Genomic DNA, 22,026 nt, shown 5'->3' on the forward strand with positions numbered 1-22,026 from the left:
TCAGACAATATTCTTATTTTTATCACTGGGGAAATAGTTCATGTTCTATTAGTGGTAATGTTACCGTCTTTAGAAACAAAAACCTGCAATGTTTTGCGTATTCTAAATTATGTAAGATGGAAAATCTGCAGTAGGAAGGTGTTCCTGTTATACTTGATAAAGTGTTGGACACTATGGTGCCTAGTGCTAGACTTGTATTTTAATCAGAACAAACAGGTCATTATTATGATTGAGAGTGTGCATTTGTAAGGGAAATCATTATTTTGGAACATAAATTATTTTTAAAGCCATTCATTTGCTTTTGAAAATTTTTAAAGGGGATAACAAACAAACAAAAGGGGGGTAGATTACTCACAACATTCTATGGAGAGACAAAAATAAACTCAGTGCATTTAATAATCTAACTTGGCAAGCTAAAAGTGTGGATTTTTGTGAAAAGGACACATTTTCTTTAAAAGTAAAAGTTTCAGATCATTATTGATATTTATTTATTTTAAAGGCATTACATATTCAGCATTTGACCTGATCTGATTTTTTAATCTTTATTACTAGGGTTGATATTGCTGATGATATTATTAATGCCAGTGAAAGTAACGGAGACTGTTCAGAACCTGTGGCCAGCACTAATTTAGACAGTGAAGTTATGCAGCAAGATTTTGTATTTGAGGATGAAGAAAATAACCAGGTAAGAAATGCAAAGAGTTAAATCTCTGTAAGATGTGCCAGATGTACAACTGTCATTGCTTTATGTGTTGCTTTGATACCAGAAGCCATAGTTCAGTAAATTTGCTGACACATATTTGTCTTGATTATAAGTCCCAAGAACATACATTCTCTCAGTAGAGGTCAGGAACCATCATTAGGTAGAGAAGTAGGTATAAAACACCTTATTTTAAAATATTTTCCTGGAAAGAAAGAAATTACAATGTCAGCTGAGGTGGCTGGTGGTATTATGGTTGAATTTTGTTCTTTTTAAAAGCTTTTCTGTATTTCCCAGATTCCTCCTGAAGAACATGGGATCTTTTCATAATCAGAGAAAATCCATGAACTTCGTTTTAGAAATAAGTAAATTATTTTCACTGTCACAATTATTAGTAGTAACATTGTTTTTAAAATAATTAAATTTCAATAAGTGTACAAAGCAGCATCTTTCTAAGACATGTTTCAAAGTTTAGTTTTGATAACACTTTGAAAAATAAGATAATCGATAAGGAAGTTTTCTTCAGCATGTTTTCATTCTAAGCTATAAGCTAAAGTAGGTATAATAAGGCATTTAGAGTCATGCTGAGTGAGATTTGTATTCTGGCTTTGCCTCTTAATAGCAGTGTGACTTTGGCCAAGTTACCTAACTTCTCTGAGCTGCTCTTTGTTTTTCTGTAGGTAAGTGGGGGGTAATACCTGTGTTAGGGGATTATTATAAATATCAAAAGAAGTAAAAGTATAAATTTATATTTTATTTTTTTTATTATTATTACTTTTTTAAAATTTATTAATTTTTCCCCCAAAGCCCCAGTAGATAGTTGTATGTCATAGCTGCACATCCTTCTAGTTGCTGTGTGTGGGATGCAGCCTCAGCATGGCCGGAGAAGCGATACGTGAGTGCGCGCCCGGGATCCGAACCCGGGCCACCAGCAGCGGAGCGCGCGCACTTAACCGTTAAGCCACGGGGCCGGCCCTAAACTTATATTTTAAACTGGAAAAGATTTCACAAAAGTTAAGCTGTTGCTGTCACTTTTACTGGACTTGTATATTACTTGTGTGTTAATGCTATTACTTCCACGGGTATATTAGTTAATCTCTTTGCATCTATTCATGATTATTGCTTCTGTAGTTGTCTCCTTACCCTTTCCTGGATTATCAATTGCTGCCTGTCTACTGGATCATTCCCATCAATGTAAAATATTTATACTACTTTTTCTCCCAAGTTTAGGAAGAAACCCTCTCTCTTTTTTTATAATTTTATTTATTTATTTATTTTCCCCCAAAGCCCCAGTAGATAGTTGTATGTCATAGCTGCACGTCCTTCTAGTTGCTGTACGTGGGACACGGCCTCAGCATGGCCGGAGAAGTGGTGCGTCGGTACGCGCCCAGGATCCGAACCCGGGCCGCCAGCAGCGGAGCGTGCACACTTAACCGCTAAGCCACGGGGCTGGCCCAAGAAACCCTCTCTTGACCCTTCATCCCACTCTAGCTACAACTCTATTTCTCTGCCTCCCTTTATAATAAAATTACTTGAATGAATTGTCTATGTCTGTTTTGTTTAATTCTTCTATTCTCTCTTGGATCCACTCCAGGCAACCTTTTGCCCCTACCATTCCTCTGAAACCGCTCCTGCAAGTCACTAATGATGTCTGTTGCACATTTTATTTGACCTAAGAGCATGATTTGATTCAATTAATTACTCCCACTACCTTGATAAATTTTCTTCACTTGGCTTTCAGGATATCTCACTCCTCTGGGTATTTTTCCTACTTGACTGACTGTTCTATCCCTTTGCTGATTGCTTTTCTTGTTCTGAACCTCTGAAATTTGGGATGGCCTGGGCCCAGTTTTCAGATCAGCTTATTTTTTTTCACTCCTCTGGTAATCTCATTTATTTTGATGTTTTTAAATACCATCTATATGCTAAAGCTTCCCAAATTTATATCTCTAGCCCAGACCTCTCTCTTGAAGTTTAGATTCCTATATCTAGCTGTTATACTCAACATTTCCGCATGAGTATCTTATAAGCATCTTAAACTTAATATGCACCAAACTGAACTTGTAATCTTGTTGACACATTTGCTCTTCCTTTTTTCTTTAAAATCTCAGTGAAGGACAGTTTCTCTTTCCATATGCACAGACCAAAAAGCCTTGGGTCATCTTTGATTTCTTTCTCACTGCATATCCAGTCCTTTACAAAGTCTTGTTGGTTGTACTGTCAAAGTTTGTCTAGAGTCTGACCACTTTTTACTGTTTCCATTGCCACCACACAGGTCCAAGCTAACATCATTTTACTTAGATTAGTATAGCCTCGCAACTGATTTCATCGTCTCCCTATGATCTATTCTCAGCACAGCAGCTAGAGTGATCCTTCTAAAATGAAAATTACATAATGTCAGTTTCTTCTCAGAGCCTTCCAGTGCCATCTATGTATAAAAATATAGCAATAGGCACTATGGAAACACTGACTGATAGTTATGATTGAGACAGCTTAGTCTTAAGGTTCTGTCTAGATTGCTATTTGCCCAGATATACCCATTGTTGTTTCCTCATCTGGATTTGCAGATCTTTCCTCAATTTTACCTTTTTAGTGAGGCCAAATGTCCTCATCACTCTGTATATATTAGCAGGCTCTCCCACTGACCCACCCCAGTTCAGTCCTTGAACTTTCTGTCTTTCCCTGCCCCTCCCCACTTTGATAGTGTTATCACCATCGCACATATCTTTTTGTGTGTGTGTGTGTGAGGAGATCAGCCTTGAGCTAACATCTGCCAATCCTCCTCTTTTTTTGCTGAGGAAGACTGGCCCTGGGCTAACATCCATGCCCATCTTCCTCCACTTTATATGGGACGCCACCACAGCATGGCTTGCCAAGCGGTGCGTCAGTGCACGCCCGGGATCTGAACCTGTGAACCCCGGGCTGCCGCAGCGGAGCACGTGCACTTAACCGCTTGTGCCACTGGGCCGGCCCCTGCACATATCTTTTAAATTATTAGTTTATTGTCTGTCCCCCACCTTTAGACTATAAACTTCATGGAGGCTGAGGTTTTCATCTGTTTTGTTATTGCATCCCCATTATCTAGAACACGTGGTAGGTATTAATTATTTGTGGAATATATGAGCAGACGAATGAATAGCATCTGGCGCATAGTAGGCAACTCAGTGAATTTGTTGAATGAAATTGGTGTATCAATTACTTTGTTAAGGAAGCAGGAATCTTTTTTTTTTTAAGACTTTTTTAGAACAATTTTAAGTTTACAACAAAATTGAGAGGGAGGTACAGAGATTTCCCATATGCTCCCTGCCCCCACACATGCATAGCCTCTCCCCCATTATCAACATCACTCACCAGAATGGTACATTTTTTACCAAGGATGAACCTACACTGACATATAATCATTCAAAGTGTAGTTTACCTTAGGGTTTATTCTTAGTGTTGTGCATTTCATGAGTTTGGACAAATGTATTAATGATATATATTCATCATTATAATATCATACTAAATTTTTTAACTACCCTAAAAATCCTCTGTGCTCTGCCTGTTCACTCCACCACTACCCCCTGCAACCACTGATCTTTTCATTGTGTTCATAGTTTTGCCTTTTCCAGAATGTCATATAGTTGGAATCATACAGTATGTAGCCTTTTCACCTTGGCTTCTTTCACTTAGTAATATGCAGTTAAGGTTCCTCCATGTCTTTTCATGGCTTGATAGCTCATTTCTTTTCAGTGCTGAATAATAATATTTCATTGTTTGGATGTACCACAGATTATTTACTCATTCACCTACTGAAGGACATCTTGGTTGTTTCCAGGTTTTGGCAGTTATGAATAATGCTGGTATAAACATTGGTATACAGGTTTTTGTGTAGACATAAGGTTTTAACTTCTTTGGGTAAATACCAAGGAGCATGATTGATAGATCATATGGTACGAGTTTTGTAAGAAACTACCAACTGTCTTCCAAAATGGCTGTACCATTTTGCCTTCCCACCAGCAATATATGAGTGATCTATTGCTACACAGGCTTACCAGCATTTGGTGGTGTCACTGTTCTGGATTTTGGCTATTCTAATAGGTGTGTAGTAGTATCTCATTGTTTTAATTTGCATTTCCCTGATGATATATGATGTGGAGCATCTTTTCATTTGCTTATTTGCCATCTTCATATAAAAGGACAATTATCTTTGGGAAGGTGTCTATTAAGGTCTTTGACCCATTTGGCCCATTTTTTAATCAGGTTGTTTGTTTTCTTAGTGTTGAATTTTAAAAGTTGTTTGTATATTTTGTATAACAGTCCTTTATCAGATGTGTCCTTTGCAAATATTTTCTCCCAGTCTGTCACTTGTCTTCTAATTCTCTTGATAATGAATTTTGCAGAGCAGAAGTTTTTAATTTTAATGGAGTCCAGTTTAATCACTTATTTCTTTCATGGATTGTCTTTGGCAGTGTATCTGAAAAGGTATCACCATACCCAAGATCATCTAGGTTTTCTTTTATGTTATATTCTAGGAGTTTTATAGTTTCACGGTTTACGTTTAGGTCTATTGTCCATTTTGAATTAAATTTTGTGAAAGGTGTTAGGTCTGTCTAGGTGCGTTTTTTTTTGCATCTGGATGTCCAGTTGTTCTAGCACCAGTTTGTTCAGTTGTATTGCCTTTGCTCCTTTATCAAAGATCAGTTGACTGTCTTTGTGGGGGTGTATCTCTGGGCTCTCTGTTCTGTTCTATTGATGTTTTTGTTTATTCTTTTGTCAATACCACACTATCTGATTGCTGTCGCTTTATAGTAATTCTTGATGGCGGGTAGCATCAGTCCTCCAACTTTGTTCTTCTCCTTCAATATTGTCTTGGCTATTCTGTGTTTTTTGCCTCCCCATATAAACTTTAGAATCAGTTTATTGATATCCGTAAACAGGAATTGCTGGAATTTTGATTGGAGTTGCATTGACTCTGTACATCAAATTGGGAAGAGCTGACATCTGGACAATATTGAGTCTTCTTATCTATGAACATGGGATATCTCTCCATTTATTTAGTTCTTCCTTGATTTCATTCATCAGAGTTCTGTAGTTTTCCTCATGTACATCTTTTGTTAAATTTATACCCAAATATTTCATTTCTTTGGGTGCTAATATAAATGATGTGTTTTTAATTTTAAAATCCACTTGTTCATTTTTGGTATATAGGAAGGCTGTTGACTTTTGTTTATTAACCTCATATACTGCAACCTTGCTAAAATCACTTATTAGTTCCAAGGTTTTTTTTGGTCTATTCTTTTGGATTTTCTACATAGACAATCATGTCGTATGGAAACAAAGATGTTTTATGTCTTCCTTTCCAATCTGTATGTGTTTTATTTCCTTCTCTTGCCTTACTGCATTAGCAAAGACATCTAGTACAGTGTTGAAAAGGAGTGGAGAGAAGGAGACATCCTTGCTTTGTACTAGATCTTAGTGGAAAAGCTTCGAGTTTCTCGCCATTAAATATGTTAGGAAAAAAAAAATATGATGTTAGGTGTAGATTTTCGTACACAGTCCTTATCAAGTTGAAAAGGTTCCTTTCTGTTGCTAGTTTACCAAGAGTTTTTATCATGAGTGGGTGTTAGATTTTGTCAAATGCTTTTTCTGCATTTATTGATAAGATCATGTGATTTTTCTTTTTTAGTTGTTGATGATGGATTATATTAATTGATTATATTAATTGATTTTGACATGTTGAACCAGGCTTACATACTTGGTCATTGTGTATAATTCTTTTTATACTGTGTTGGATTCAGTTAGCTAATATGTTGTTGAGGATTTTTGCATCTGTGTTCATGAGCGAGATTGGTCTGTCATTTTCTTTTCTTGTAATGTCTTTGTCTGGTTTTGGGATTAGGAGAATGCTGGCCTCATAGAAAGTTAGGAAGTATTCCCTCTGCTTCTATCCTCTAAAAGAGATTGTAGAGAATTGATATAATTTCTTCTTTAAATGTTTGGTAGAATTCACCAATGAACCCATCGGGGCCTGGTGCTTTCTGTTTTGGAATGTTATTAATTATTGATTCAAGTTATTTAATAATACGGCCTGTTCAGATAGTCTGTTTCTTGTGTGAGTTTTTACAGATTGTATCTTTCAAGGAATTAGTCCATTTCATCTACATTATCAAATTTGTGGGCCTGGAGTTGTTCAAGTATTCCTTTATTATCCTTTTAATGTCCCTGAGATCTGTAGTGATGTCTCCTCTTTCATTTCTGAGATTAGTAGTTTGTATCCTTTCTCACTTTTTCTTAGCTAGCTTGGCTAGAGGCTTACCAGATTTATTGATCTTCTCAAAGAACCAGCTTTGGATTTCGCCAGTTTTCTCTATTGATTTCCTATTTTCAGTTTCATTGATTTCTGCTCTAATTCTTATTGTTTCTTATCATCTCCTTACTTTGGATTTAATTTGCTCTCCTTTTTCTAGTTTTTGAGATGGAAACTTAGATTATTGATTTCAGATCTTTCTTCTTTTCTAATATATGCATTCAGTGCTATAAATCTCCCTCTAAGCATTGCTTTGCTGCATCCCACAAATTTTGATAAATTGTGTTTTCATTTTCATTTAATTCAAAATATTTTAAAATTTCTCATGAGATTTATTCTTTGATGCATGTATTATTTAGAAGTATGTTGTTTAATCTCCACGTATTTTTGGATTCTCCAGTTATCTTTGTGTTACTGATTTCTAGTTTAATTGTATTGTGGTTTGAAATTAATTCTTTTTAAAATTGGTTTGAGGAAACCTTTATGGACGATGGCTTGTTGGCCTTGAAAAGAAAGCCAGCTAAGATGCAGACTGATTTTATTCTTATTGTTTGAATAAGTCACTTCAGTTCAGCATATGTTTACTTAATGCAATATGTAATACCTGGTTATTTGGAAATATAAACAGAAAAACACCAGATTTAAATTTTCACTGACTTGATAATCTAGATTGTAAATGTACAGTTTATAATACAGAATATAACTAATGCTGTTAGAGGTAGAAATGAAGCACTATAGTTTTGCAGAAGAGAGAAAAGAATTTCTGGCCAGGGAAATCCTGGAAGTCTTCTTGGAAGCAGATTTTTGAACTCAGCCTTTTAGTGGGTGATTTTGTTGGGGATTTGTGGAAGAGACTAAAGGAACAGTATGAGTAAAAATTATAGGGAAATATTGGATGTTAGTGGAGTAGTACTAGTCATAGTGTTCACGGTATTGTGGGAGGGTATGTTGTGGAAGATAATTCTGGAAACTTTAGTAGATTTGGGTTATGTGTAAAGGCCAGAACGCTATCTTAAGAATTATGAATTTTCTCAATAGAAGGAAATTATAGAAGACTTTGAAGCAAATGGAATGTATAACCAGATCTATATTTTGAGGCTGTTGCAGTAGAACTATAGAAAATAGTTCTACTGTAGGGAAGATTGGATGTAAGTACAACAATCAGTAGGCTTTTTATACTAGATTTGGTGAGATCTTATAAAAGGTCTGAATTCCAGGCGCTAGGAATGGGAGGGAGGATAAAGAAAATTCTGCAGGTGATTTAGCTGTAAACTTGGGTAAGAAAGATGCTAGGAGAGTGGAAAAGAGGTCAGTTTTGCATCACTAGGGTATCAAGGTGGATATGACAGCAGAAATTTGGGTCTTGATCTTTGCCTGATGGTGGGGGCTCTTTTGGCTGTGAATGAATGGAATTGCCAAAGAAGTGATTTGAACAAGAGAGAAAAAGGGAATTGAGAGAAGCCTTGGTGAACATCTATATTCTAGGGCTTTGGAAGAAAAAGCAGCAATGGCCATACAAATTGGGATTATCAAAAAGGGTGGATTTTTTCCTAAATCTGAAATTCTGTCAAAATAGTTAAAAGAAACAAAAGGGATGGGAGGCAAATATGCAGAAATAAAATAGCAACAGTAAGTTAAATTTTTATTTATTTGCTTGCTAATCAGGTTAAAAGTCTAATAGTGTTTGGGTTTTTTACCCCCTTTGTCTCACTGTTGAACAAAAGAATTAAAATCACCCAAGAACAATATATTTAATGCTGGTGAGGGTAAGGTGAGATGGGCGTCCTTATACACAGACATTGGGAGTATAAATCCCTACAAACTTTCTGAAAATCATGTTGACAATAAGAACAAAAGACCTTAAAACCTTTTACTTAGAAATTTCAAAATCTAGGACTATGTCCTAAGAAAATACACACAAGTTAGAGATGCATGCAAAGATTTGTCTACTAGAATTCTTATTAAGGGTTTATTTTCAGTAGGAAAAAAACAGGAAGCAGTAGAAATTTTCATTAACTGGGAGATGGTCACATAAATCATGGTATATCCATATAATGGGATATTGTTGAGGAGTTAAAAATGATATTTTAAAGGCCTGAGTAATAGTCATGATGTAAAGTTATATTGAAGAAATCCAGGTGTTGATTGCTGGAACTAATGCAGTCCCAGTTTGTGTGATATTGACACATAGTTGAAAGACTAAGAAGAAATGCAACAAAATATTTACACTGGCCATCTTTGACTGATGGGATTATGGGTGATTTTACTGTTCTTCATATACTCTTTTACATTTAGGTTTCTGACTGTTTCTGTTGATTTTTAATCAAATAATTTAAGCAAAAAATTAATTTCAATTAAAGAAAATTCATTGGATTTAGTGATAGAAATTATTGGTAAAGCAAGAGGAACTTTGGTAGGGTAGTGGATTTCAAGGAAGAAGACAGATGTTAAGGGTTGGGGAATGAGTATCAAAGGAGTAGGTAGAGGCAGCAAAGTGGAATGCCTTTTGGACAAATTTTGCATTGAAAATAAAAGAAAAGAGAACACTTGAGGCAGTCTAGTGTGGAAGAGTTTTTGTGTTGTGTCTGTGTTTTTCTTTCTGTAGGAAGGAAGGAGATTTGAGGATGTTGGTAGGAAGGATGGGAATCAGTCACTAATAGGGAGAGATAGAAAAATGTCAGTAAACCAGGATAATTAATGGAAATGTTAGTAAAATGGGATAATTAATGGAACACTACATAGGGAGGTTGTGTGGTGGTGGGAGATGGAGGGAAGATGATTCAGGACACAGATTGAGTGACTAGTCCTACATAGGAAAAGATACTTTTAATCCTCAATTGAAGAGGAGATAGAGAATATTTTTGAAGTGGGAGGAGTTTGGGGGACTTGTTCCAGATGTTTTTGACCCCTTTCAGATGAAATGCCTCATCTGCAGAGGATGAGGAGAAAGGAATAGGGTTTGGGGTTTGAAGAAGCTGGTAAAGTTTTATAAGAGCCTCCATGTGGAGAAATCAAGTAGATCAGAGATCAAGTAGAAGTGAATTAGTAGTACTTGAATACCAGTAGGGGTCTAATTGAAGTTTGACGGCATGTTTGTAGTGAGCCAACTCAAGCAAGGTTATATATGTGATGTTATCTTGTAGTATTTGCCTGGAGGACAGAAAGCTGACCTTTAACTTGTTCCACATTGGTAAGAGCATTGATAAAAAAGCTTTGAAATAGTTGGCCAGAGGGGCAGAGTACATGTTCAGTGGGTTGGAATCTTGAAATGAGGCCTTAAAGCTGGTTCAGTAGAAGTGAGCAAGGTGAAAAAGTTACCAGAAGAGGGGTATATGAGTTGGAAAAGATATGTGACATGGCATGATTCAAATGACTTAGATAGGAAGTAACTAGAGTCCAGAGAATTTGTAAGGCTGGCTAGAGTAGGAGTCCGCAAGCTTTTTCCTAAAGGGCCAGATGGTAAATATTTTAGGCTTTGTGGACCTTACAGTGTGTCATAACTATTTAGCACTACTGTTGTAGCATGAAAGCAGCCATAGAAAATATGTAAATAATATAGCATGGCTATGTTCCACTAAAAACAACTTTATTTATGGACACTGAAATTTGAATTTCCTATAATTTTAAGTCACAAAATATTATTATTCTTTTGATTTTTTTTTTTTCCCTCCAACCACTTAAAAATGGTAAAAAACATTCTTAACTTACCGTAAAAAACTGGCAGTGGGCTGGATTTGGCTATAGTTTGCTGACCCCTGGGTTAGAATATTGTAAGGAGGTCAAGATTTTAGCTACAAAAAATAATTTTGAAGATCGTTTCTCTGAAATTGACTTGAAATATAAGGAAACCTGATTACTTTTTAACATTTCAAATAAACTAACGAGTACTAGGTGCTGCTAGTCACACCATAGATCCCTAGTGGTTGTTGATTAGCTAGTGTGAAATTAGTCTTAAGGAATCTTTGGTGACTAAATGCTTTATGTGTAGATAATTGATTTTTGTTCTATAGATTTTTAAAATATAATTTTTATATATTTGTCATTTGAAAAGGGATAGATTCAGATAGTAAAAATTAAAAAGTTACCAAAGAATATTCCCATCCCTATCTATCCATATTAATTTCTCCTCCACTATAATGGCATGTAATAAAACTATACAAAAACATTGTCCTTTCCTAAAAACTGCTGCAATGAATAGCCTCGTACATACACTATTTCACCATGTGCAGACTTATCTTAGGATAAATTTATAAAAGTAGAATTTTGGGTCATAAAGAATATGAGTTTGTAATGTTATTATATACAGTCATGCGCTGCATGATGATGTTTTGGTTAACAATGGGCCATTTTTACGACGGTGGTCCCATAAGATTAGTACCATATAGCCCAGGTGTATAGTAGGCTATACTATCTAAGTTGTGTAAGTACACTCTCTGATGTTTCTACAATGATGAAATTGCCTAATGACACATTTCTCAAAACGTATCCCTGTCATTAAGCGACGCCTGACTGTATTGCCAAATGGCCCTCCATTGAACCAGTTTACACTATGAACTAGTAATGTATAGGAGTACCTATTTTATTTTACCTCACCCTTACCAATAGCAGATTTTTTATTACGACCTGGTAAGTGAAACTTGTAAATTATAATTTTCATTAACATTTCTATAGAAATGTTTCTACTTCCAATTGTCTGTATCCTTTGCACATTTTTCTATTGGGTTGTTGGGTTTTTTTTCCTTTTTGATTTTTAGGCACTTTTTTTTATTAAGGAAATATCACCCCCTTTTTGTGATCAGTTGCACATATATATTTCCAGTTTGTTGTCTTTTGACTACTTAAGGTAATTTTTGACAATATTCAATTTAATCAGTTTTTTGTTTTTTTTTTAGATTTTAGGTTTTATGTCGTTAGAAAGGCCTTCCCTACTCTGAGATTTTAAACTGATTTTCTTCTTCTTTTTAAATATTTCTATAGTTTCATTTTCCATATTTAAATATTTGGCCCATTTGGAATTTATCATTGTGTGAGGTAGGAAGAATGGATTTAGCTTTTTTCTTAGCTGTTTACCTAGTTTTCCCAATACATGAATTTATTGAATAATCTATCTTTTCCCCACTGATTTGAAATGCCACCTTTATTATAAACTAAAAGCCTCCATAAATTTGAGTGTGTTTCTCATTCATTCACCAGCAGTGAATGAGAGTTCCTGTTGCTCCACATCCTGGCCAGCATTTGTTGTTGTCAATCTTTTGATTTTGGCTGTTATAATAGGTGTCTAGTGGTATCTCATTGTTTTAATTTGCAATTCCCTGATGACATATGATGTTGGGCATCTTTTCATATGCGTATTTGCCAACTGTATATTTTTGGTGAGTTCAGGTCTTTTGCTCATTTATTAATCAGGTTGTTTTCTCTTGAGTTTTAAGAGTTCTTTGTATATTTTGAGTAACAGTCTTTTATCAGATATATGTCTTTTGCAAATTAGCTTTTTTTTAAACGTGCTATTGGATTCTGTAGTAAATATGAAGGGTTTTGTATCGATATGACAAGATTGGTCTCTGTAAATTTTTAAATAGGTACAACAAGTTGTATGGTAATTTGGACTATTTTGGGGGTTGAAACTGTATAAAAGTCAATAGCCTGATTAGAGTTCACATTATAATACCTGGTCTTATTAGTAAACTTCTAAGAAAATCAATCCATTTCAGGATTAGCAGGGCTTCATTGGTGGTGCCCTGCCAGATTTACAATTATTTATATCTTCCAAACACTGAGAAACTACTGGAATGTAATTATCCCCTTTCAGAAGTGGAGGCCGGAAGTTATTAGGGAAACTCTAGCAGACAGCCAAGAGGAAGACATAGCTGTCCATTTGACTTGTACTGTTATGAGACCTCATTAGTTTTTTTTTTTTTTTTCCTTAAACAGTTAACAGAAATACTGAAAACCTCCAATAGGGAAAAACCACTCAATAACATTTTTTTATCACCCCAATCTCTCTCTCTCTCTTTCTGATTTTTTTAAATTGAGATATAATTGACATACAACATTATATTAGTTTCAGGTGTATAACATAATGATTTGCTATATGTATACATTGTGAAATGATCACAACATGTCTAGTTAACGTCTGTCACCACACACAGTTAAACCTTTTTTTTTTCTTATGATGAGATTTTTAAGATCTACTCTTTTAGCAACTTTCAAATATACAGTACAGTATTATTAACTATAGTCACCATGCTGTACATTATATCCCCGTAACTTATTTATAACTGGAAATTGGTACCTTTTGACCATCTTCACCCATTTCACCCACCATCCAACCCCTACCTCTTGCCAACCACCAGTCTGGTCTCTATGTCTATGAGTTTGGGGTTTTTTTTTAGATTCTACATAAGTGAGATCATACGGTATTTTGTCTTTCTCTGTCTGACTTATTTCACTGAGCATAATGCCCTCAAGGTCCGTCCGTGTTGTTGCAAATGGCAGGATTTCCTTCTTTTTTATGATTGAATAATATTCCATTGTGTGTGTAGATATATATATCACATATATATATATCACATATATCTACACACACACACCACATTTTGTTTATTCATTTCTCCATCAGTGGACACTTAGGTTGTTTCCGTGTCTTGGCCATTGTAAATAATGCTGCAGTGAACATGAGGGTGCATATATCTTTTTGAATTAGGGTCTTTTTTTCCTTTGGATAAATACCAAGAAGTGAAATTACTGATAATTCCTGGTAGTTCTATTTTTAATTTTTTGAGGAACCTCCATACTGTTTTCCATAGTGGTTGTACCAGTAGTGCACAGGTGTTCTCTTTCTCTACACCCTTGCCAACACTTGTTATTTCTTGTCTTTTTGACAGTAGCTGTTCTGATAGGTGTGAGGTGATAACTCATTGTTGTTTTGATTTGTGTTTCCCTGATGATCAGTGATGTTGAACATCTTTTCATGTACCTGTTGGCTGTATATGTTCTTTGGGAAAATGTCTGTTCAAATCTTCTGTTTTTTAATTAGATTGTTTTTTTTGCTGTTGGATTGTATGAGTTCTTTGTATATTTTGGATATTAACCCCTTATCAGATATATGATTTACTAATATTTTCTCCCATTCCATAGGTTGCCTTTTCATTTTGTTGATGGTTTACTTTGCTGTGGAGACCTCATCAGTTTTGACCACATCAATTCAATGGAAGAAATTGGGCTAGATTGAAGTATTTAATATACTACTTAGTAGGGGTTTGCTAAGCACATGAAATGTGCAGGATGGAGTGGGGATATTTAGCCTATTTAAAAGAAGTAACTAGCATGCTTGAGCAAAACTAGGTGGGTGGGGATGGGAAGATGCAGAACTAAGCAATTTAAAGCACCAATTATGGATGGCTAAGGAATGGGTGGAGACCAGAGAAATTACTGGAAATGCCCATTAGGCTTTAATTAGCTCCTGACAGTAAGCCCTAACAGCCCCTAGGACTTTGGCAGTATGATTGTGCTGCAGCTGCTGTTCCCACTACTACTGCCGCCGCCACCGCCACCACCACCACCACAGCTCTCTAGCTTTTGCCTCAACTGAGACCAGGGTGCCTTAGACCTCCTTTTGAGGACCCTGATGTTTGTGGAGAAGGGAGAGGAGAAAAAAGTATGGGCTCTTTTTCCAGTTGACATTTTTTAAAAAACAAGCTCTCTCTACCCATGTGCAAAGGAATGAATGTTTTTTCTAGAATGAATTCTGAGGAAGTAAAATTTCTTCAAGTAATGAAACATTTAAATTTCTAAAGAAAGTATTACATATTTACCTGTTTGTAAATTGAAGTCTAGCCATATTCTAACCTGACTCTAATAACTCTTATTTTTCTTTGTCCTGGGGCATAATATAGAGCAGAATTCTGTACCTGACTGCACATTTCATCTGCCTTCTTCACTGCTGAGCTGTCAGCTTTTACTTCTGTCGCTGTATCTTTCTTTTAAATTGCCTCCAATTGCCTTTTTGTTTATTACTTTTCACTATTTGTTTAAGAATTATCTTGCCTAAATCTGGCTGTAGGGTGTGTGGGTATTAATTATATCAGTCTTTATACTTTGTTTCAATTATTCCATACTAAAAAGAATTGTTGGTTAAATTAGAGTTGGTGATGTAACAGTATGCTTTTATAATAGAGCTTTATAGTTTTTCTTATAAGCTATTTCTTTTGATTCTCTCAAAATAACTGTAAGATAGGCAAGTAAATGATTGTTATTCTCATATTTATGATGAGAGAGAGAGCTGGGGCTTGAATTTGGTTCTTTGAGTAAAATACCAAGGCTCATTTTATTTTTATTTTTATTTTTTTTGTGAGGAAGATCAGCCCTGAGCTAACATCTGCCAATCCTCCTTTTTTTGCTGAGGAAGACTGGCTCTGGGCTAACATCCATGCCCATCTTCCTCCACTTTATATGGGATGGTGCAACAGCATGGCCTGACAAGGGGTGCGTCAGTGAGTGCCTGGGATCTGAACCGGCGAACCCCAGGCCGCCACAGTGGAGCACGCGCGCTTAACCGCTTGCGCCACCGGGCCCGCCAAGGCTCCTTTTAAATATTGGGTCTGGGTAATGGTTATTTCATGTGCTCAGAAACCTTCGTATTTAAGAATGTAAAGCTGCATTTCTAGCTTTCTGCATATTCCAGAGCGTAAAGATTGCTGAAGTCTGATTTCTAGATCAGTGCTTCTTGCACTTTGGGTCTTAGGACCTCTTTATACTGTTAAAAATTGTTCAGAATCCCCCAAAACCTTTGTTTACATATAAATAGTTACCATATTAGAAATTAAAACTGAAAAATTAAAAAATGTTTATAAATTCACTGAAATATAACAATAATAAACTCACTCAAGATAACATAAATAAAGTTGCTTTTTTCCTTAGTAAAAAACAGCTAGGGGCCAGCCCCGTGGTGTAGCAGTTAAGTGCGCGTGCTCCGCTGCTGGTGGCCTGGGTTCGGATCCTGGGCGCGCACTGATGCACTGCTTGTCAGGCCATGCTGTGGCAGCGTCCCATATAAAGTAGAGGAAGATGGGCACGGATGTTAGCCCAGGGCCAGTCTTCCTCAGCAAAAGGAGGAGGATTGGCATGCATGTCAGCTCAGAGCTGATCTTCCTCACAAAAAAAATAAATAAAATAAAAAAAATAAAGAAGATTGGCAACAGGTGTTAGCTCATGGCCAATCTTCCTCACCAAAGAAAAAAACACAGCTATTTTTTCCCAAAGTATTCTCAACTCTGTATTTCTTTTTTATTTTAGTTTATTTTATTGAGGTCATATTGGCTTTTAACATTGTGTAAATTTCAGGTGTATGTTGTTATATTTCAGTTTCTGTATAGATTGCATCGTGTTCACCACCAATAGTCTAGTTTTTATCTGTCACAATACATGTGCCCCTTTACCCCTTTTGCCCTCCCCGCATCCCCTTTTCCTCTAGTAACCACTAATCTGTTCTCCTTATCTATGTGTTTATCATTCACACATGAGTGAAATCATACGGTATTTTTCTTTCTCTGTCTGACTTATTTCGCTTAGTTTAATACTCTCAAGGTCTATCCCTGTTGTTGCAAATGGCATGATTTTGTCTTTTTTTTTTTTTTAAATATCTGGCTAGTATTCCATTGTATATATATAAGCACATATTCTTTATCCATTCATCCATTGACGGGCACTTGGATTGCTTCCACGTGTTGGTTATTGTGAATAATGCTGTGATGAACATAGGGATGCATAAATCTTTTTGAATTGTTGATTTCATATTCTTTGGATAAATACCCAGTAGTGGAATAGCTGGATCATATGGTCTTTCTATTTTTAGTTTTTTGAGTAGTCTCCATACTGTTTTCTGTAGTGGCTGCACCAGTTTGCATTCCCACCAGCAGTGTATGAGGGTTCCCTTTTCTCCACATCTTCTCCAACATTTGTTATTTCTTGTCATGTTAATTACAGCCATTCTTATGGGTGTGAGGTGATATCTCATTGTAGTTTTGATTTGCATTTCCCTAATAATTAGTGATGTTGAACAGCTTTTCATGTGCCTGTTGGCCATCTATATACCTTCTTTGGAAAAATGTCTGTTCTTAATCCTCTGCCTATTTTTTGATCATGTTCAATTTTTTTTTTGTTGAGTTGTATGAGTTCTTCATATGTTTTGGAAATTAACCCCTTGTCAGATATATGATTTGCAAATATTTTCTCCCAGTTGGCGGATTGTCTTTTCCTTTTGTTGATGGTTTCCTTTGCTTTGCAGAAGCTTTTTAATCTGATGGAGTCCCATTTGTTTATTATTTCTTTATTTCCCTTGCCTGAGTAGACATGGTATTTGAAAAGATGCTGCTGATGTCAGAGTGTACTGCCTGTATTTTCTTTTATGGTTTCAGGTCTTACATTCAAGTCTTTAATCCATTTTGAGTTAATTTTTGTGTATGGAGTAAGATAATGGTCTGCTTTCATTCTTTTGCATGTGGCTGTCCAGTTTTCCCAACACCATTTATTGAAAAGGTTTTCTTTTCTTCATTGTATGTTCTTGGCTCCTTTGTCAAAGACTAGCTGTCCATAGATGTGTGGCGTTATTTCTGGGCTCTCAGTTCTGTTTCATTGATCTGTGTGTCTGTTTTTGTGCCAGTACCATGCTGTTTTGATTACTATAGCTTTGTAATATAATTTGAATACAGGGATTCTGATACCTCCAACTTTGTTCTTTTTTCTCAGGATTGTTTGGCTGTTGGGGGTCTTTTGTTGTTCCATATAAGTTTTAGCATTCTTTATTCTATTTCTATGAAGAATGTCATTAGGATTCTGATTGGGATTGCATTGATCTGTAGATTGCTTTAGGTAGTATGTAAATTTTACCTGTGTTTATTCTTCTGATCCATGAGCATGGAATATCTTTCCATTTCTTTATGTTTTCTTCGATTTCTGTCAGTAATGTCTTGTAGTTTTCAATCTATAGGTCTTTCACCTCCTTGGTTAAATTTATTCCTAGGAATTTTATTCTTTTTGTTGCAATTGCAAATGGGATTGTGTTCTTGACTTCTGTTTCTGCTAGTTCATTATTAGTGTACAGAAATGCAACTGATTTTTGTGTGTTGATTTTGTATCCTGCAGCTTTACTGTATTTGTTGATTATTTCTAATAGTTTTCTGATGGATTCTTGAGGCTTTTGTATATATAGAATCATGTCATCTGCAAATAGAGTTTCACTTCTTCCTTTTCAATTTAGATCCCTTTTGTTTCTTTTTCTTGCCTAATTGCTCTGGCTAAAACTTCCAGTACTGTGTTGAATGAGAGTGGCGAGAGTAGGCAGCATTGTCTTGTTCCTGTTCTCAGAGGAATGGCTTTCAGTTTTTCATCATTGAGTATGATGTTGGCTGTGGGTTTGTCATATATGGCCTTTATTATGTTGAGGTGTTTTCCTTCTGTACCCATTTTATTGAGAGTTTTTATCAAAAATGGATGCTGTATGTTGTCAAATGCTTTCTCTGCATCTATTGAGATGATCATGTGATTTTTTTTTTTTTCTTTTTGGTGAGGGAGATTGGCCATGAACTAACATTCGTTGCCAATCTTCCTCTTTTTGCTGAGGAAGATTGGCCCTGAGCTAACATCTGTGCCCATCTTCTTCTATTTTCTATATGGGACGCCACCACAGCATGGCTTGATGAATGGTGCGTAGGTCCGGACCCCGGATCCAAACTGGCAAACCCCGGGCCACCGAAGCAGAGTGCGTGAACTTAACCACTACGCCACCGGGCCGGCCCTGATTGTATGATTTTTATTCTTCATTTTGTTAATGTGGTGTATCACGTTGATTGATTTGCAGATGTTGAACCAACCCCGCATCCCTGGAACAAATCGCACTTGATTGTGGTGTATGATCCTTTTAATGTATTGTTGTATTCTATTTGCTAATATTTTGTTGAGGATTTTTGCATCTATGTTCATCAGCAATATTGGCCTGTAATTTTCCTTTTTTGTGTTGTCTTTTTCTGGTTTTGGTATCAGGGTAATGTTGGCCTTGTAAAATGAGTTAGGAAGCATCCTGTCCTCTTCAGTATTTTGGAATAGTTTGAGAAGGATAGGAATTAAATCTTTGAGTGTTTGGTAGAATTCACTGGAGAAGCCATCTGGTCCTGGACTTTTTTGGTGGGAGAGGTTTTTGATTACTGTTTCAATCTCTCGTGATTGGTCTATTCAGATTCTTCTCTATTTCTTCTTGATTCAGTTTTGGGAGGTTGTCTGATTCTAAGAATTTATTCATGTCTTCTGGGTTATCCAATTTGTTGGCATATAGCTTTTCATAGTAGTCTTTTATAATCCTTTGTATTTCTGTGGTGTCTCTTGTAATTTCTCCTTTTTCATGTCTAATTTTATTTATTTGAGTCTTTCTGTCTTTTTTTCTTAGTGAGTCTGGCTAAGGGTTTGTCAGTTTTGTTTATCTTCTCTAAGAACCAGCTCTTAGTTTCACTGATCCTTTTTTTAATTATTTTTTTAGTCTCTAATATGTTTATTTTTGGATTTTTATTATTTCCTTCCTTTTACTGACTTTGGGCTTTGTTTGTTCTTCTTTTTCTAGTTCTTTTAGGTATAGGATAAGGTTGTTTATTTGAGATTTTTCTTATTTGTTTGAGGCAGGTCTGTATTGCTAAAAGTTTCCTTCTTAGTACTGCTTTTGCTGCATCCCATACATTTTGGTATGTTGTGTTTTCATTTCATTTGTCTGTAGGTACTTTTTGATTTCTCCTTTGATTTCTTCATTGATCCAACAGTTGTTCAGGAGCATGTTGCTTAGTCTCCACATATTTGTGACTTTCCCAGCTTTTTGCTTACAGTGGATTTCTAGTTTCATAGCGTTGTGGTCTGAAAAGATGCTTGATATGATTTCAGTCTTTAAATTTATTGAGGCTTGCCTTGTTTCCCAACATATGGTCCATCTTTGAAAACGTTCCATATGCACTTGAGAAGAATGTGTGTTCTGATATTTGGGGATGGAATGTTCTTTTTACATCTACTAAGTCCATCTGATCTAGTGTTTCATTTGAGGCCACTGTTTCCTTGTTGACTTTTTGTTTCGATGATCTATCCATTGACGTAAGTGGGGTGTTAAAGTCGCTTACTACTATTGTGTTGCTGTCAATTTCTCCCTTTAGGACTGTTAATATTTGTTTTATATACTTCCTGTGTTAGGTGCATATATATTAATAAGTGTTATGTCTTCTTGGCGGAATGTCCCTTTTATCATTATATACTGCCCATCTTTGTCTCTCATTATCTTTTTTATCTTAAAGTCTGCTTTGTCTACACCTGCTTTCTTTTGCTTGCTATTTGCTTGGAGTATCATCTTCCTTCCCTTCACTCTCTGCCTATGTGTGTGTTTAGAGCTGAGATGTGTTTCCTGGAGGCAGCCATATTGTTGGGTCTTGTTTTTTAGTCCATCCAGCCACTCTGTCTTTTGATTGGTGAATTCAATCCATTTACATTTAGAGTGATTATTGATATATGAGGGCTTAATACTGCCATTTTATCTTTTGTTTCCCGGTTGCTCTATATTTCCATTGTTACTTTTCCCTTGTATTTCTGTCAAAAAGCAGCTATTTTTGAAAAATTTTATTTTGAGGAGTGGCATTGTTTTACATATTTACAAATATTGTTAATGCCTGTCTGACATAATAGAAGTCAGCTGGATTCTCATATCTGCTTCTGCATTCAAGTTTGTTGCTATAGGTTCTTTTGTTTTGAGGGTATGAAGGCAATTCAGCCTTACGGAGATATGTAGTTGGAAAAGTATTTTGATAGCTTTTTTCAAATAATTATGGACTGTCTCATATTAAACAAAAGTGGACAATTAGGGCCAGCCCCGTGGCTTAGTGGTTAAGTGCGTGTGCTCCGCTGCTGGCGGCCCGGGTTCGGATCCTGGGCTTGCACTGATGCACCGCTTCTCTGGCCATGCTGAGGCCGCGTCCCACATACAGCAACTAGAAGGATGTGCAGCTATGACATACAACTATCTACTGGGGCTTTGGGGGAAAAAATAAATAAATAAAAATTAAAAAAAAAAATCTGGACAGTTGGTAGTTTCCTAAGAGTCTAAGAAGAATCGAACCTTTTGTTGATTTCAGAGGTAATCAAAAACATTAAAAAGTTAACATGGTTTGTAGTAATACACAGGACATTTGTTTTAAACTTGGTAGGTATTTATTTCGGGGAGGAATAGGGATGGGATGTTGTCAGTAAGCCCACTGGAAAATTGGGGAGCATTCTCATGTTTCTGAGGTTCACAGTTGTTATTTCAAATATATGTAGTAAAGGAATCTAGTGAACTACATGACTCTTCTGTTACCTTGGTAGGAAGCTACCAACTTACATGTTTGTGGCTGAGGAGAAAAAGAAGCAACAGGTAGCTGCTGGGACCACAAGACCATCATTTTTGGAAGAAAGAATTCTAAGGAAGGAAAAGGAATGTGATAGTAGTAGCAGTACCTTTGACCTAATAGGGTAGAGAAATGCAGCGTCCCCATTTTACACACACACTCAAACGCATGACTCAGGCTTTGAGGAAGATAAATTACTCTCTGTAAAAAGAGATGTCAGCACCTACAGGCTATTATAAATAGTAGTTAAAGATGGGTATTTGACTAACTTGTAATCCAATATCCTAATTTAGATTGATAACTTTCTCTCATATATGAGTGTTGGGAGCTCCATTAATACAGGGGTTCTTTTTGTCAGTCTGTAGGTATACTGTTAGAGCCATGCAATGACCATGGTGATAGTGAAGATGGCTGTCTTGAGAGGTAAGCATTTTCTCTTATTATTGCCAATTAATCATTTTGAGAATTGGAGTTCCATACAAATTTTGGGGTGAAATTTTTAGATAAAGCTATCCATTATAACATACATTTTAGGTAATCTAAAAAACCAAGGTTCTTGTTTTAATGGTAAGCATAAAGCATATTAAATGTCCATAAATATTCAGAGAGGGTACAGGTTCAGACAGACATTA

The 22,026-nt window shown here is 36.0% G+C and overlaps 1 protein-coding gene across 10 annotated transcripts in view; it reads left to right on the top strand.

Moving 5' to 3' along the window:
• FAM13B (family with sequence similarity 13 member B) overlaps positions 1 to 22,026 on the top strand; it is an 87,503-nt gene that overhangs the window by 42,753 nt on the left and 22,724 nt on the right. For all 10 annotated transcript variants that reach the window (XM_087429749.1, XM_087429752.1, XM_087429751.1 and 7 more), the window contains 2 exons: positions 553 to 685; positions 21,753 to 21,817. In XM_087429749.1, coding sequence (XP_087285875.1) covers positions 553 to 685; positions 21,753 to 21,817 — 198 coding nt within the window. The remainder of the gene's footprint in view (positions 1 to 552; positions 686 to 21,752; positions 21,818 to 22,026) is intronic.

This window comes from Ceratotherium simum, chromosome 4 (genome assembly GCF_057802395.1).
Source record: "Ceratotherium simum simum isolate JZ-2026a chromosome 4, ASM5780239v1, whole genome shotgun sequence".
Taxonomy (NCBI): Eukaryota; Metazoa; Chordata; class Mammalia; order Perissodactyla; family Rhinocerotidae; genus Ceratotherium; species Ceratotherium simum.